Genomic DNA, 16830 nt, shown 5'->3' with positions numbered 1-16830 from the left:
CATACTTTGAGCCACGAGTTATAGCCACCATCTGAGCGAGGCAAAGGTCCTGAAAGCTACATACCTGTTTTCTTTTTTTCTGTGTTCTTCTTTTATGAACATAATGACATCGGTATGCATTGTACTTTTATTTTGATTAATGGGTTATCAGATACATCCTGAAGATTGCTGTTTCCAATGTTATCTCTGCAAACGACCTCTGAGCAGGAAAAGATCCTGAAAGATACATTATGTGTTTTCTTGCATGTTTTTTTTCATTCTTTCATGTTTTTCTTTGTTCTTATTTGAACCCCAATAGAGCTCGACAGTGTGGTTCCGGAAGTAAAAATCCCATTCATTTTCTCCATGAGGATTGATTGATTATTAGCCATAATGTCTAAACCATCAAAGGTAGACTTACCACGTCCTGAGAAACAATGGTTTATGCCCCTGTAGAAGCCAGAAGTCTGTATGCTATCAACTTTGTGTTAAGAAAAACATGTTTTATTCGCGATGTCATGGAGAAGTACTACACTACCCACAATCCTAAGTGTGACAGTTCGCTGTTACAATGGAAGTGTTTAACACACCTGCGAACCTGCGAATGGAATATAGAAGGCTGCTAACACTTTAAGTCTATAACAGTTTATGGTTACAGTCTTATACCTTTGCATTTCTACTTTTACCATCCATTCATCAATATAATGCATTATCGAAAAGTCCCTCAAACGATGGAGATGTTCGGACTTGCTAGCCGAGCAAGATCTCTAGAGCTGACCTGCTAAACCCTGGATGTTGACCAGATTGCCAGTTTCCAGGTTTGTTCTGGGGACAACAAAAACTTTGTTGATTTAGCAGTGGCACTGATGTCTCTGTAATGTTTTAAACATTAGATACAATTTTCTTTGGTCAAAACATGTTATAAGAGTTGAAAACTACAGTTTGTTGCTGCTCTAACGTGGTTGAAAGTTCAGAAAAAGACAGTTAAGTCGACCACTGAGGTGTGATTAATTTATCAGGTGTTGCATAGTACAGTACAGTTGTGTTATTGTAATGGACAGAGGCTGGCTGAGCCGGTGGTGTCAGCAGCACCAATGCTGTTATTCCAATTACAAATTATAGCATACTGCTTCCCGTTCTTTGTACTGCTTTGTCCCATTCAACTTGCCAAATTGAACGCGACTTTGGATTTTGTGTACCCTATTGAGAAAGGCCTATTATGGTCTGTCAAGGCCTCAGATAAACTCTATATATCATATCCTAAGGAGGCTGTACAGCAGAGGATTGGCCATCTGTCTTTCACCTCCTAGACATCAAGACAAACACCTCAGTTTGAACTCTTTATATCTGACCAGGCTCAACTGATTCTCAAAGGATGTTTGCCAGATCAGGTAGCAGATCTGTAGTTCGAAAGAGACATAATGGACACAATTCCGCTTCCAACCTATACAGGGACTGAAGAGGAAAAGTGCTTTGGTGTTGCTTTAAGGAAAGATGCTGACGTTGAAATACTATCTTTTCTGACAACAATGCTAATGCCAGTATTTTCTTCTTTTGAAATTTCCGTTCCGTGACGGAATTTCTGTTTGTATTTTGGCCTGTGTGTTGTTATCAACTGCCCAGTTTGACAGCCAGGCCGAGTTACCAGATATATCTGTAAAAACTTAAACCTATTGCGCTACAGCTGTAATGTTAGTACAGCCACGAAAGCAGCAAACAAACTAGCAGGATCAATGGAGATAGATTCTACCTGACCGGTATGTTTCTAACAGTTGCATGACCAGACACGTAACAAACCCCAGGTAAATATTGGAGATGTATTTGAAAGATGGAGACAGCTTACAGCCCAAAAGGACACAAAGTTGGTAAATTTCCTCCTGAACAGGTAAGCATTGGCTTCAGGCTACCGTAATTCTAAGCCAGGAAGTGTGTCTGTCCGTCGGGTGGAGAGGACGGCGAGGTTGCAGCGTTTTTAGCGGTTCCTACTGTAATTCTAAGCCAAAAAAGTTTGTCTGTCAGTTGGGAACAGAGCTCTGCGTGAGTCAATATAGCCAGCATCTAACATTAGCTACTCCGCTGTGCTGTGAAGTAATGTCTGGCTATGTGAGACAGTCCTCTAGCAATATTGTTGTGGATGCTGCGGTCTCAGCCTGGCAACCCCCGTGTGTCCCAGTCACCTTCAGCCTATGGATCAGACTGTCAGCCAGCAGGGGCATCTGTGTTCCTCTGCCCTCAAAGGAGTCCTCTTCATGCTTATATTGGTTAGCTGGCTCATGTTACTGGCCATACTTCTTACTGAAATGGAAGAGTTGACTGCTGTGCTTGTTCATTCATAGAGAAATGACTGCATGCATGCATGCTTTGAAAATATCAATACCTGGCTATGTTTTAAGTATAACAATGAATTAAATGTTTGTCAGGACTATTCATTCATTAAAGATCGATCATCAAAAATAGCTGAAATTAAATAGTATACAATATTTTTTTTAAACCACAGTAAAGATGTCCTTGTAAAAGACTTTTTTGTTGTGCGTCTATTTTCTGACTGAATCTTACTGCTCATGGCCATCTATTGAAGACATCTATGTTGCTTCTCTGTCTGATTGGAGTGCTACATTTCTACCTCATCTACAATTGTACATAATAAACAAAAAAATGTGACTGACGGTTCATACTGCCATTTTTTAGAGCTCTACACTGATATTGAGTTGGGAATACAGCTAGTCTGCACTTTTTCTCTTAACTTCTGTGTCAGTGAGAACAAGTGAAGCATTTCCACAGCGCCCCCAGTAAACATGTCCTTCTGGCCATAAAATCAATGCTAGAACAGCGTTAGAGGGAACGACTGAGCTCAGCGACTGCATAATGTTTGTCTGTTTATCAGACCTCTTCAGGCTTTCTGTTATAAACTGTGAGGGATTTCTGGAGCAGGATAAGCGATGAAATGGAATACATTACAGAATACAGCTGTTTTTTTTTTTAATCATAGCTTGAAACTTGGTTAGATCTTGGTGTCAGTGAACCTGTCAAACTGTCTGAATGATGCAGAAACTCAATGAGGTCAATCAGTAACAGGACGCTGCAGTTGTGGTTTGACAACTCAGACTGAATCGTCAAATAATAACATTTTAACGCTGAATGTTTTGGCAACCTTCCTCTGACTGACCCTGTAATCATTTGTGAACAGCAAAATTAATTTCAGTGAAACTTATTTTAGACTCAAGTCATCATGTCTGAATGATTCACTTACCTTATGTGTATTGCTGTATATCAAATGTAACCTGAAGTTAGGGCCCGACTAGTGTATGATTTCTAAGGACTATGGTTAACTGCTCCTCAGATCTCTGCAGGGTAAATCCAGACAGCTAGCTAGACTATCTGTCCAATCTGAGTTTTCTGTTGCATGACTGAAACAACTTTTGAACGTACACATGTTCCACCAAAACAAGTTCCTTCCAGAGGCTATTTTCCAGTGGCAGCGTGGCTCCGTCCAGCAGTCAGCGCTGCCCAAGATGATTTTGATTGGTTCAAAGAAATGCCAATAAACCAGAGCACTTTTTCTCCCATCCCGGAATGCTATGTGGACTAGCCAGACCAGACCGGGTCAGGCCTGACTTATTTATGCCCCTGGGGCTTGGATTCAATTTAATTCAATTTAATTTATAGTATCAAATCATAATTAAAGCTGCAAGCAGTGTTGGACATGTCCTTGCAACCGTGCATTTGTGCGGAACTCAGACACTGCAAATTGTCACCAATGAAAAGGGAACTCCCTGCTGAGTTCAATGATAGCTCACACAAGACTCTACTTCATACAGTTCATAAGCTATGAAAGGGGGCGTGGCCAAAGCATAGGGGTCGGGGCAAACCTTTACAAATAAAAAAGAAAGTCTCTGGGCGCTATGACTAAAAGTCACTTTTGGCCGATAAATGTCCTCAGGCCTGGACGCTTTAGCCTCGTGAGACCGTCCTGATCTCGCGAGCTCCAGTTTTCCACTCGCAGATCAGTCTGGCATCTTGAGATAGAGAAAATTTGGAGCCGTTCGCCAAACGAATGGGCCAATCAGCGTTGGTTTTGAGGTGGGTTAGGTGGTGATAGACAGATGGTTTATCCAATCAGCTAACCAGTGTTTTCAGACAGTGGTAGCCCTAATTCTGTTAGCCGCTCACTAATGCTTTTTTTCTCTTGGATCCTTCTTTTGGAATATGGTCCGGGAACCTGAAATGGTGCCTTTTATTCCTAAATTCTCGTTACACAAATGGCAAATCTCCTTTACCGACATGTTGCTTGCATGCTGAGCTAACGAGCTATGCTTTGCCTGCAGCAGCAGGGGCGGGCTTGTGGTTGTATTTTCATACGCTTCATCGATCTGATTGGTTGATTCGGCCCGTCTATCACCAACATAGGTGATAGACAGATGGTTCATCCAATCAGCTAACCAGTATTTCCGCCCCTTCCCAAAAGTTCTCCAACGGAAAGTTTCCAGATGGATATGCCGAGCAAATGTGAAGCAATCCATCTGGCGGAGTTAGGTTATGGACGCTTGTCAATCGTGAGAAATTTCGGCCAAATTGGACAATGTACACTAAAGTTACAATAACTTCTTCATTCATTGATAAATGCTCAAAATGGCCGCCACACAACACCCACACTGTTGGACGAAAAGTTTAGTTTAGTAATACAGCTTCTTCATCAATGGGATCGTTGACAAAAGGAAAAACGTTTTTTTGAAAAAAAACGTTTTATAGTCTGCCTAACATGGTTAATAAACCAACCCTGTTCTTTTAATTCATGCCGATAACAAACTGCTAAAATGCGTCCGATACAGACTGAATGAATGAATGAGGAAATGAAAGAGCGCTGTGTGAGAGGGAGGAGACTGAGAGAAGAAAACCTGCTCCCGAAGAGGTTAGGTTGACAGACTCAGTTACCATAGGTGAAGTTCCCTCTCTTTCTGAAACAGAAAACCCAGAGTTACCCTCTGCTTAGTGTTAACAAACTCAGAGTTTTCACTAAACCTGCTTTCGGAATTTCCTGTATGTGACAAAAAATGTTGTAGCCTAAAAAACATGTGACATCACTTAGAGCACCTTTAAAGGTCCCATGGCATGAAAATGTCACTTTATGAGATTATTTTACATTCATATGAGTTCCCCCAGCCTGCCTATGGTCCCCCAGTGGCTAAAAAAGGTGATAGGTGTAAACCGAGCCCTGGGTACTGTTGTTGTTAGACGTACCTTGTGTGTCTATGCGACTTACGTGTGTTTGGCCTGTATGTGATGACCTATGCCAAAGCGCCTAAATAAAATGTTCAAAAAACATGTATGAACCAGCCTGGTCTCACAGAATTCCGTGAAAGGATCACAAACTGTTAACAGCGCATTACGTGGTGGTGACACGGAATGTGTGAAAATTCCGTGTGGCCACCACGGAAAACAATGCCAAAGTAAAGTCAATGAGAAGATGACGTCCCTATCAACACACCCATGTGGGGCCCATATGGGTTGGATATGGGCTGGTGAGTGGGCCCCATCAGATGGGGCCCAGTTAGTTTTGGCCGGGGGTACCATGGTGCCCCCATGTGGGCAAGCCCAGATGGCCTGAAGGTGGGCTTCACATGGGACCTAGCTAAAACCCACATGGGCAACCCAGGTTTCTCCCATCTGGGGCCCACACTAGCTGGGCCCCATATGGGCTGATATGGGTCCCTGCTAGTCTACCCATAAGGGAAATAACCATTATTATGGGCTAACAAATACATTTTTGGGGCTTATTTTACAGTCACACCATACAGTTCTTTAACCCTTGTGTTTTCATATTTTGTGCAGTCATTGAAAATAAGTTATGTTTATGTTCTTGACAGAAAATGAGCCAAGGTCAATGAGTTTGAGTTAGAAGAACTAATAAATGGCATAATTTCTCTTTTAGGAAACACTGAAAATGGGTCCCACAGACCCGAACATCTTGGGTTAAACAAGCTACAATAATAAAGAGACCAGTAATACAATTAATTACATTTTTATTTAAGGAAAATTAAAAACTTGCTTTTCAGCCTTTACTTCGGTGACGAATGTGCGTCATTTTGTAACACGTTATAATGCTTGCTTAGTTGCTAGCGTGGCACGCCCTCATACTCTGCAACTGACTAGCTAGCAGTACTTAATGCGCATGTGCAACTCCCAACAAAGAGGGAACAGAAGTGTGATGCCTGACTCTGTAGCTAAAAAGAGAGCTCAACACATTGGATGAAAAGAGGAGAAAAAAATTGGTGTTTTCTGAAAATTAAACCACATAAACATATTCTGGTACAACCTCTAAATACAATTCTGAACCTGAAAATAAGCATAATATGAGCACTTTAAGTATTGTGGTGCTGCAGAGATGTCCACGGCCTACAAATCCTCTCCTACAGACTAAAGAAAAAAAATCTTTGTTTGGTACAGATCCTCGCAAAAATCACACAATAATCACTTGAATTTCTTTCAATGTTAATAATTTTCAATGAAAATGAGAATGAAAAACGTTAGTTCACTCCAATATCGTGACTCATATTGCAATCACAATATCAGTCAAAATAATCACAATTACATAGTTTCCTCATATCGTGCAGCCCTACTTTCCACCTCAAATGAGCCTGAAGCCTGAAGTCCTTGTTGAGGGGTTGCCTGTCGGGCCTGTCTATTACCCCCCCGGTCCCTAGCACCAATGAGCCACTTGGAGACCGCCTTCTCTGCATCTTTACGAGTGATTTGGCTGGTCATGGCGTTTTTCTTTAAGCCTCCTGCAAGAAACAAATATAACTGTCACTTACTTCATATGTGCCAACACAACTCTCAGCCAGGACTGTAAAGGCAACTATGTTAAGAAAAGCGCTATATAAATTAAGATTAATATTAGAACTACACACATACTCTTGAACACACAATTTAGGCAACTGAGAGACATGTGCGAACACACTGCCCAGCCAGGACAACACTCCATACACAATATTTAAAATCAACATGTTTATAATGTTAGGGTATTGTGACACCTTTCTAGTATCGGTACAACTTAAAACATTATCCACATGCACACCTACCATATATTACTTCATACAGTTTTAAGGTCTTGAACTCTCTCTTCCCGTTTCGGCCTACAAAGTTGTACTGCCTGGATAAGCCATGGTCTAGGAGGAAGGTCATCATCCTTCTTGTGGCTTCGTCGACAGTCCCCCCCCCTATGTCAGTCACAGCTGCAACCTGAGGGGGAACAAAGGCCATACAAAGCAAATGTATCTATATTGCTTACTGGAGTAGACCACTCAACATTAAAGAACTGCCAGAAGCGTGGTGTGAGCACACTTGGGATGTTTCAGATAAAATGCACTATTATCCCCCCAATAAAATTGAATTGAGTTGCACTACCCTAGACTTAACATACACACCAGTTCAGACATGAAGTTTGGGTTTGCAAGTTTTTCTTCCATGATTTCCACATCACCAACTGTCTTTAGGGGGAAACCCTCTGGGGTAGAAGAGACGGTGGTGCCAATGTTGCCACGCTGTTGTAGAAGTGTTTGTAGCATCCTACCTTGGATTTTTTGTGTCTCTTTCATCTCCTCAAGGAGTGTTAAGATGCGAACAAACATGTTGTCCCTGATTTGTCTTCGAGGGGTTTCTGGTGACGTGGTGACGTGGTGATGGGTTGAAACATCGGGCCATCTAAGGTTACCCAGAGGTGGTGGAAGTGTAGGCCTAGAAGATGGAGGCAATGGAGGAGAAGACCTGAGGGTGGATGGAGCCGGTGGAGGTGTCAGCGTAGACCTGAGGGTGGATGGAGCCGGTGGAGGTGTCAGTGTAGACCTGAGGGTGGATGGAGCCGGTGGAGGTGTCAGCGTAGACCTGAGGGTGGATGGAGCCGGTGGAGGTGTCAGCGTAGACCTGAGGGTGGATGGAGCCGGTGGAGGTGTCAGCGTAGACCTGAGGGTGGATGGAGCCGGTGGAGGTGTCAGCGTAGACCTGAGGGTGGATGCAGCCGGTGGAGGTGTCAGCACAGATCTGAGGGTGGATGGAGCCGGTGGAGGTGATGACCTGAGGGTGGATGGAGGTGTAGGCGTGATGGGGCTGCTGGACCAATTGTCATCATCCTCATCCTCACTTGACAAAATCACTTGCCTAGAAATGTATAATATACAAGCACAATCAATGATTTCGGATAACAGGTGACACCACTATACATCAGTACACATCTATCAGTCCTGCCAGGATTTCGCGGGCCATTTTTGAGATTGTTGCGGCCTAAAATGCCCGATTTTGCGGGAGCTTTTCCAGAAAGGGTTGAATTTGTGTATTAGTTGCGATCGCAACATTGTGGAGGGTCTGATCTATATACAGTATGACCTCACTCTGGATACCAGAGAGACCCTCACATGTATCCTTAACATCTATTCCAACACACCATTCCCCCTTCAGGCATGCACACATCCATTTGTATACATCTCCTTTCCCCCCTTAACATGTGATTGTTACTTTTATTAATTGATTAGATGGTGTACCTCCCTCATTTTAACAGCTTTGAGCCAAATACACTTAAAACTCCCACAAAACTTGTCCTTCCTGTGTCATTGGGGAATTCAAAGTGTCATCATCCATTTAGTATCTACCATTTCATAATTCAAATAGCCTCACCTCTTTTTGCGCTTCCCCCTTCCCATATTCTCTGTAGAATCGGACTCGGTTGGTACATCTGTGTTCTGTTCATACTCGACTAATTTTGTGCGGGCAATTTCATATGTTGCTGTGAGAGACAGACAAATCAGTGGTAATTAGTTTCATTCAGAGCAAATTTAAACCGAATCAACAGTGAACTCATGTCAAATAATATCATACACATGGACACATTACCAACTTTTCTCTTGACAGTCAACTTGTATGTCGCCCAGTCAGTATGAGGGTCCTGTTGCTCTATGACCGCCTTTGCCATGTTCATCCTTGCTGGTGGCCAGTAGCATTCATCCTTCTCAGGCCCGACAAACCATTTGGTCGGTATAACTGCCAATCCTCCACCATTAATAAACTCAACTATCGCGAAAGGTAACATGCTTAAAGAAAAAAAAATACATAAATAAAAATACATAAATTCATACGGAGCCCCAGAGGTGACATGGAGGGAAAAAAAGAAAGAGAAAAGTCAAGCTCGCGAGTTTCAGGCCCGGCAGCAGACAGATCAATACAGAGATGCTGGACTTTTATGCAGCTTGTGGATTTTCAAACGAAAAAAAAACAGCAAGGGATAACATTTCACAGCCACAGATGAGAATGTGTTTTATGTGTTTTATACGCCTTCGACCTACAATCTGAGCTCCGGCGGCAGCAGGAGGTGGAGAGCTCCGTGGCCGACGGCTGCGTCTCTTCCCCTGGGCAGGAACACAGCTTCGCCTTGCTGCTGCGCCAGTCCCCGCTGATCCAGATGGGACGGGCCAAAGACAGAGTGGTGATCGGGAGGATCTTCCACGTAGTCCAGGACGACCTGTACGTCGAATTTCGGCGGGAGGTTCCATTGCCTTTGCTGGTGTCCGGCGGACAGACAGGAGCTATAGCGGGGCAGCAGAGTCCGTCCGCGGCTGCAGGATCTGGAGCTCACTGCCCGCTTCCTGGGAGCCGAAACAGACACCACGCAGCAGGAAGCCCAGGCCGTACTGCTGGGACCGCTGGATGGAAGGGAATCCCAGGAGTACCAGAAGCAGGACTAGGCGGAGCGGACTGTCACAGCTTAAGTCACAGGTTTCCTAAAGGGACTCTGACGGGACTCGGACTGTGGACGAGGTAACATGACTTTAAGTCTTGTTAAATAAATAAATAAATACATGCAGAAATAAATGAATAAATAGTGGAGCAGTGAGCTCGAGATCATGCAGCCGCAGACAGACTCTGCTGCCCCGCTATAGCTTCTCTCCGTCCACCAGTCGCCAGCGAAGGCGGAGAGAAGCTATAGCGGGACAGCAGAGTCCATCTGCTGCTGCAGGATCTCGGGCTCACTGCTCCACTATTCATTTATTTTTTAATACACCTGTGCTTTTCCTAATGACATGTCAACATGTCTGCTGTGAAAAAGGTCTATCACTGCTGATATAGATGGCCTTTTGTACAACCACAGCTAAAATCACATTTGTTTCTGGAAAAGACGTAAAGGAAGGCAGTTTTTTTAAAGAATATTGAAATGTAAAGTTAACCTACCATCTCTCGCTCACTTCACTTCCTTAAGTCTAATTTTCTCTCCTGCAAGTAACCTAGCCCATTACAAAAGAACTAGCTAATGGCTGGAGACAAACATCACCTAATTCACCCACCACATATCTAAGTCCCTTCTCTCCTAATGATACAGCAGTACTCATTATGGCACGTTCGAGAAAACCGGGAAGGCAACAGACAAGAAACGAGCACACAATAGGAAAATGGCACGCAGACACAAAATGGTAGCCTCAGCTTCAGCCCGGTAGAAGTGAGAACATTAATGGATAGAAACCCTAGCCGATAAAACGTTGCTAACATTCACATGGATCAGTGTTTTTAGTGTAACTGTAAATGCAACAAGTGCAAACATTAAAATGCCACCAGCTGGTAAAAGCGGAGAAATGGGCATTTTACAACTTTAACAGCTTGCTAACTATGCCTGTTCGACTGCCTTGCTAACGTCACAACTAAATCCTTCTAAACAATATCTTTAAGCCAACCTCTCAAAATAAGCTCAAAATATGCTTGATATTGACTTAAACTTGTCTGTTCAACACCATACTTAAACCAGGTTTAATTACCAAAGCTAGCTACACAGATAGATAGCTTGCTAGCTAGCTACCTCACTAGCCGAAAGCTAGCTTTTAGTGAATGTAGATACATTCACTAAAAGCTAGCTAGTTCCTGTCCTCTTGACTAATACTCTCCAAAAAAGCTTTTGGTTAACATCATGCGGTAAAATAAAATAAAATCATCCCCTGGTTAGAGGCGGATTCTTACCTGCCTTTTGTCCACAGTCTTGAGTTTGCAATAACGATTTATATAAATTTAGATAAATTACTCAAAGGCGGCAACGTTTTTTTTTCTTTTCAAAGGCGGCAAAGTTGTTGCTGGGCAGACTTCGTTTGCTCGGTGATGGGGGTGGAGCTTTCCAGATGTGCGCTTCACAGTGGAGAGTGCGCGCTGCTTACTTTAGGGTTTGAACATTAGGGTTTTAACCTTTAGGGTTTGAACATAGCAAACATGTCTGTTGAAAGTCGTAATAGTGCTTAAGACCACTATTGAATTGCCATGGCTACCCTTCTAAATAGTTTAATAGCCTAATAAAATTTGTATAAAAAGTGGCTATTGTTAAAAATAGCATCCATGTTGGACATAATCAATTTTTAATATTAGGAGTGGAGCCCAGCTGGAGCCCACTTAGTTTAGACCATCTACTGCCCATGTGGGGCCCAACAACAAAGCCCACTCTGTGCCCATGCCCAGCTGAAGCCCAACCAGCCCAAGTGAGGCCCATGTGGGCCCCAACTGGACGTGTTTGCAGGGGTAGCATTAAAAGCAACAACGGTGATGCTGCCGTTTGGTGAGTGTATTCAGACAGGCCTCTGTGATAATCATCCCAATAACAATCCACGGAGCGGTGGTGGTGTGGCTATGTCTTCCAGCGGACAGGTCATGTCACGTCTTGAAGTGTATTCCCCCCTAAAAAAAACAATAGTGCGGTAGTAGCTGTTAGCTGCTAGCTGCCCTCCGGTGAGTGTGTACAGCCAGATAGCTGTTAGCCGTTAGCTGCTAGCTGCCGTCCGGTGAGTGTATTCAGCCAGGCATCTGTGATAATCATCCCAATAAGAATCCACGGAGTGCCCGGTGGTGTGGCTATGTCCCCCAGTCACTGAAGGCTACCTTTAGCTTGTGCTTGGAGCAGCAAGTTCATCTGCCTGTTTCCCCTCTGTCTGTCAGTCTCGTTCTTTCCAACTCTTGAGGCTAGTTCTTCGTCTGTATACTCGGGTTCGAATAAATAAGGATGACCATCAAACTCAAAAGGCTCTTCCGTGTGTTGTATATCTGCTATATTCTTCATACTCCAAGCTTCTTTCCTTATAAACAACTCCGCTTTTCACTCTTCACACACACTACGCTCCAATCTGCAAATTACTGTTTACCTTTTTCTGCTACAACTGAATTCCCAGGAGACCGCGCGATGCAACAGCTAAGCTTCAGTAACGCTATTACTGTGCAAGCCACAGACATCGTTTATCCCGTTTCCATGTAGTTACATAGTCACTGATATGGTCATAACCACTACAGTGCTCAATTACCTATTTTGAGGGGGAAATAATCTAAACCTTTTGCTGCGAAGGCATGATCTGTCCTATGCAGGATATCCACCAACCCACCGGGAACTCCGTGGATTTTTATTGGGATGATTAGCACAGATGCCTGGCACTCTCCGGACGGCAGCTAGCAGCTAACGGCTAACAGCTATCTGGCTGTACACACTCACCGGAGGGCAGCTAACAGCTACTACCGCACTATTGTTTTTTTTAGGGGGGAATACACTTCAAGACGTGACATGACCTGTCCTCTGGAGGACATAGCCACACCACCACCGCTCCGTGGATTGTTATTGGGATGATTATCACAGAAGCCTGTCTGAATACACTCACCAAACGGCAGCTAGCAGCTAACGGCTATCAGCTAGCAGGGCAAGCTAGCTACCGGCAGGATCGAGACAGGGACCAGGGTAGGTGAATTTAAACAATGTCTGAGTTGAAAACGCATCTTGTTAACACGTAAGGGCCCTGTTCTTGTGGCACAGACATATTAATTGCATTTTGTGTCTGTTAAGAGGCACAAAGGCACTCTAAAACTTGCCCCGAGCACTGCCGTTTTAGCTCAGGGGACGCTTGTAGTATGTAGCTGCAGCTTCTCCGTGTTACCTGCACTGATTCGGGTTGGGGTTTTTTCTATCGAAAGTACTCACGTAGCTATAGCGATCAAGATTAACGTAAAAATTGGCCGGAATTCTCCTTTAAGGGGCCGTGTTCATTTCACGGAATTCTTCCGTGGGCCCATCAAGGAATTTTAAGGGTCTGTGTTAATTTGGTGTTGATTTCACAGAATTGTTCTGTGGGCCCGTCACGGAATTTGATGACAGATTTTGAGTTAAGGGGCTGTGTTCATTTCACGGAATTCTGTGAGATCAGGTTTTATGAACATAAAACTGAACTGTGGAACCTTGATAATAAAATGCACTAGTTTACTTGACATTACCATCAGCTACCACAGGTGTTACAAGATCAATCACGACTACAATCTTAAAGATTTTGTGTTCATATTGCCCATATTCATATAGAATGGAAGAGGACTAGTAACCTGACTCCGCCAGATGGATTGCTTCGCATTTGTTTGGCATATCCATCTGGGAACTTTCCGTTGGAGAACTTTTGGGAAGGGGCGGAATACTGGTTATTTGATTGGATGATGCAACATGTCGGTAAAGGATATTTGCCATTTGTGTAACGAGAATTTGGGAATAAAAGGCACCATTTCAGGTTCCCGGACCATATTCCAAAAGAAGGATCCAAGAGAAAAAAAGCATTAGCGAGCGGCTAACAGAATTAGGGCTACCGCTGGCTGATAATACTGGTTAGCTGATTGGATAAACCATCGGTCTATCACCACCTAACCCACCTCAAAACCAACGCTGATTGGCCCGGTCGTTTGGCTAACGGCTCCAAATTTTCTCTGCCTCAAGATGCCAGACTGATCTGCGAGTGGAAAACTGGAGCTCGCGAGATCAGGACGGTCTCACGAGGCTAGAGGACTAGGGCCACATGCGAAAACATTTATTGAGTTCTAAGGTTTAAAGTCAGCGTTCAGAGACAGTCAGACTGACTTCAAACTCAGAACTCAAATAGATTTTTCACGTGTGGCCCTAAATGTGGCCTCCCTATTGAGAAGACAGTAGGGCTAAAATATGTTGGAACTTGCACACTTTATTAATCACTTCATTGTCTTTGCACTGTATCTATCACTCACTTTGTATCATCTTACACTCACTGCCAGGTCTTTAACACACAGTTAGGTAGCACTGTTTATCTATTAGCAGATTAAGCTTCAATTAGGTCAAGTGAACAAGTGGTATACAGTTTGATGTTTGTTCATCTTGATAAATGTGTGAAAATAAACACCCCCACCATCGTTCTTACTCCTTTAACTTTCCTTACGTCCTTTAACTATATTTAGCTATATTCCTCAAAATCTTTGTCATCAATTGCTACCCATAGGAACTCAACTAACTGACGCTCTGTTTATCCCTGTCATAGTTATTTTGCACCTCTGTGTGACAGCAATTATCTGAAGACACAGTCTGTAATGTCAGTAAGCCAACTCCTGGCTTTAATCAGTCCTTTTGGATCGCAAATCGCTGTTTCACCATGATTGCACACATGGCAAGTATGCAGGTTTCTTTTTTTAGTGTGTTTTTGATTCCTTTTCTTTGACATTTTCTGTTTTTTTTTTATTTATTTCTTCCCTCTATTGCCTTTGGCTGTGTTAATTTAACAGCCAAAGATGCTGTGCCTGTGATGATATTTCTTTTCTCTGACACATCCATGTCGTGCTGATACATTTTGTTGCAGTACATTTAAGAATTTTAAGCCGGATGACCCCTTTTTTCTTGCATCCTTTCAAACTAGACCATGTCCAACACACATTAAGCACATTGTGTACACTCATCTGGCCCAGTTGAAGCCCAAGGTACCGACAGGTGTGTCGGCTGTAGAAATGTGGGCTATAATCGCATCTTTTTTTGCAGAAACAAATCTTTAACTGTAACTAACACTGAAAATCAAAACACAAAAGGAATAGTTTGACGTTTTTGGGTACTGTGCTTATTTGCTTTCTTGCAGAGAGTTAGATGAGAAGATCAATATCACACTCGAGGGTTTTTAGCCAGCGCCAAAAGGAAAATTTACCAGTGCAAAAATGATAGGAATTGAGAATAAAAATAGCAATTCAAATCCTCTCTGAATGTGTTTAATAGCAAGTGTTCCGACCAGATACCCAGAGATGGCAACCATGACCCTGATTTGTCATCTGGTGCACAAGAGGATAGAGTACTACTGCTGAACAGAGAAAGAAAGGGGTTTTCTGTTCCTTCAGGATGCATCACTATAGCCTTAAAGGGATAGGCCACCGTTTGTTGAAATAGGGCTTATCACGGTCTCCCCTAGCTGTAGATAGGTGGGCCAACGCATTTTTTGTGCATGCATCGTTTTAGTCCGGTGCAACACCGCAGCGCCCGCCGCTAGTTAGCTTAGCGTAGTGAATGGAATCCTATGTTGCCGGTTAGCATGTTGTGAGTAAAAGTGAGCCAACAAAAGACAAAAAAACAACCTAATTACTTGCACTGACACAAAAAATGTGTTGGTCCACCTATTTACAGCCAGGGTAGACCGTGTTCCTTTAATTTATAACCAGCAGGAGGGACGTTTCCCCTTCTGTCCTAATTCATCTTTTATTCAATGTTCTCATAAATTTCATTACTTATTATGTATACAACTCTGCTGCCTATTCTACTGTATAACTTATATATTGTTATATATTGTTCTTAAAGTATGTTATTTCTTTTCTTGTTTGTCAAGTGATTCTATTATGTTTACATTCTTTACATAGTTAATATTTAATAATAAGCTATTGCACTGTTCAATCCCTGCACTGTTCACTTTTGCACTACCACCATTGCACACACTCTACCATAGCACCTTATCATGCATAACACATATGCGTCACATGGTCAGTCCATACCAGACCTTTGTAATCACTTCACAGGTTAACTCTTTAAATTTCTGTGAATTATTTTTATGTATGTGAGATATGTGTGTGTGTATTTTGGTTGTCTAAGCTACTGGATGCCTAAAATTTCCCTTGGGATGAATAAAGTAGCTATCCATCTATCTATCTATCTATCTATCTATCTACCTATCTATCTATCTATCTATCTATCTATCTATCTACCTATCTATCTATCTATCTATCTATCTATCTATCTATCTAAAATATCCCACCGAGTAGAGGCATGGAATGATAAGATGTTTAGTTGGAACTTTAGCATTGCATGCCTTATGTAAAGGTTTTGCTAAATATTAATTAATTCACTTAGTTGCCATTAATGAAAGTTGAAACTAAGAAGGGAGACAGCAGGTCTGATTATTGCTGCGGTTATATGATTTTTCCTGAGTTTTCTTCTGCTTTGTGATCAAAAGGAGCAAATATATTGTAAAATTCCAAGGTTGTTTAGGAGGCTATGAAGCAGCTGGAAATGACACGGATCAGGAGATGGTGGGCAGTTGCTGGAGACATTTACATAATACTGTCAAATATTGTTGCATAGTGCAGACTCTGTTTTTTTTGGTATATACTGTAAGGACATATCAGCCCCATATTATTCAGTTAGATAGAAGTTTTTTTTTCTGTCTGTAGGTGTTCTTATTTTTTCTCCTCATTTGGTTGGATTATCCGTCTGAAGGACAGCGAGACTGTCTGTGGGTCAACATTTGCATCAAGGATTCAGAACATCTAAAAAAGAATATTTGCATCTCGATATGAAAGTTTAGACAGTGAACTTCCTTATTCTGGCCTCCAAAGTCTCTGTCATCCATCATCAAACTGACATGGGAGTGTGTGTAAATGCCCAAACTAAAGATGCAAACTTAAACCGGCCTCATGTCTCCTATCTTATGAATAATAAATAAATGGATAAAGATGGTAGAGAAAAGAAACAAGAATAATAAAATATAGAAAATTTGCTCACCATGTTATTTTTAAAGAAAGTCTTTAAATACTTTAATACTT

The 16830-nt window shown here is 42.5% G+C and overlaps 1 protein-coding gene and 1 pseudogene across 1 annotated transcript; one reads left to right on the top strand and one right to left on the bottom strand.

Moving 5' to 3' along the window:
• Positions 1-6434: 6434 nt before the first annotated feature.
• Positions 6435-8720, bottom strand: LOC114548668 (serine/threonine-protein kinase WNK4). The gene is made up of 4 exons (XM_028568678.1): positions 8647-8720; positions 7404-8133; positions 7059-7218; positions 6435-6761 (listed from the first exon to the last, which is right to left on the bottom strand). The coding sequence occupies exons 1-4, from the start codon at positions 8670-8672 to the stop codon at positions 6565-6567; spliced, it is 1113 nt and encodes a 370-aa protein (XP_028424479.1). The 5' UTR covers positions 8673-8720; the 3' UTR covers positions 6435-6564.
• Positions 8721-8905: 185 nt separating this feature from the next.
• Positions 8906-9777, top strand: LOC114548609 (28S ribosomal protein S28, mitochondrial pseudogene; annotated as a pseudogene).
• Positions 9778-16830: the final 7053 nt, after the last annotated feature.

The sequence above is a fragment of the Perca flavescens genome, chromosome 21, assembly GCF_004354835.1.
Source record: "Perca flavescens isolate YP-PL-M2 chromosome 21, PFLA_1.0, whole genome shotgun sequence".
NCBI lineage: Eukaryota > Metazoa > Chordata > Actinopteri > Perciformes > Percidae > Perca > Perca flavescens.
The sequence above is the reverse complement of the archived record's forward strand: the minus strand, read 5'-3'. Positions and strand labels throughout refer to the sequence as shown.

Excerpts from the sequence above, each read along its gene's own strand:
- LOC114548668 (XM_028568678.1), bottom strand. The coding sequence starts at position 8,672 with ATGGGAAGGGGGAAGCGCAAAAAGAG. Across the intron at positions 8,134-8,646 it reads AGGGGGAAGCGCAAAAAGAG|GCAAGTGATTTTGTCAAGTG; the intron begins GTGAGGCTATTT and ends ATACATTTCTAG. Across the intron at positions 7,219-7,403 it reads CAAACTTCATGTCTGAACTG|GTTGCAGCTGTGACTGACAT; the intron begins GTGTGTATGTTA and ends GTTCCCCCTCAG.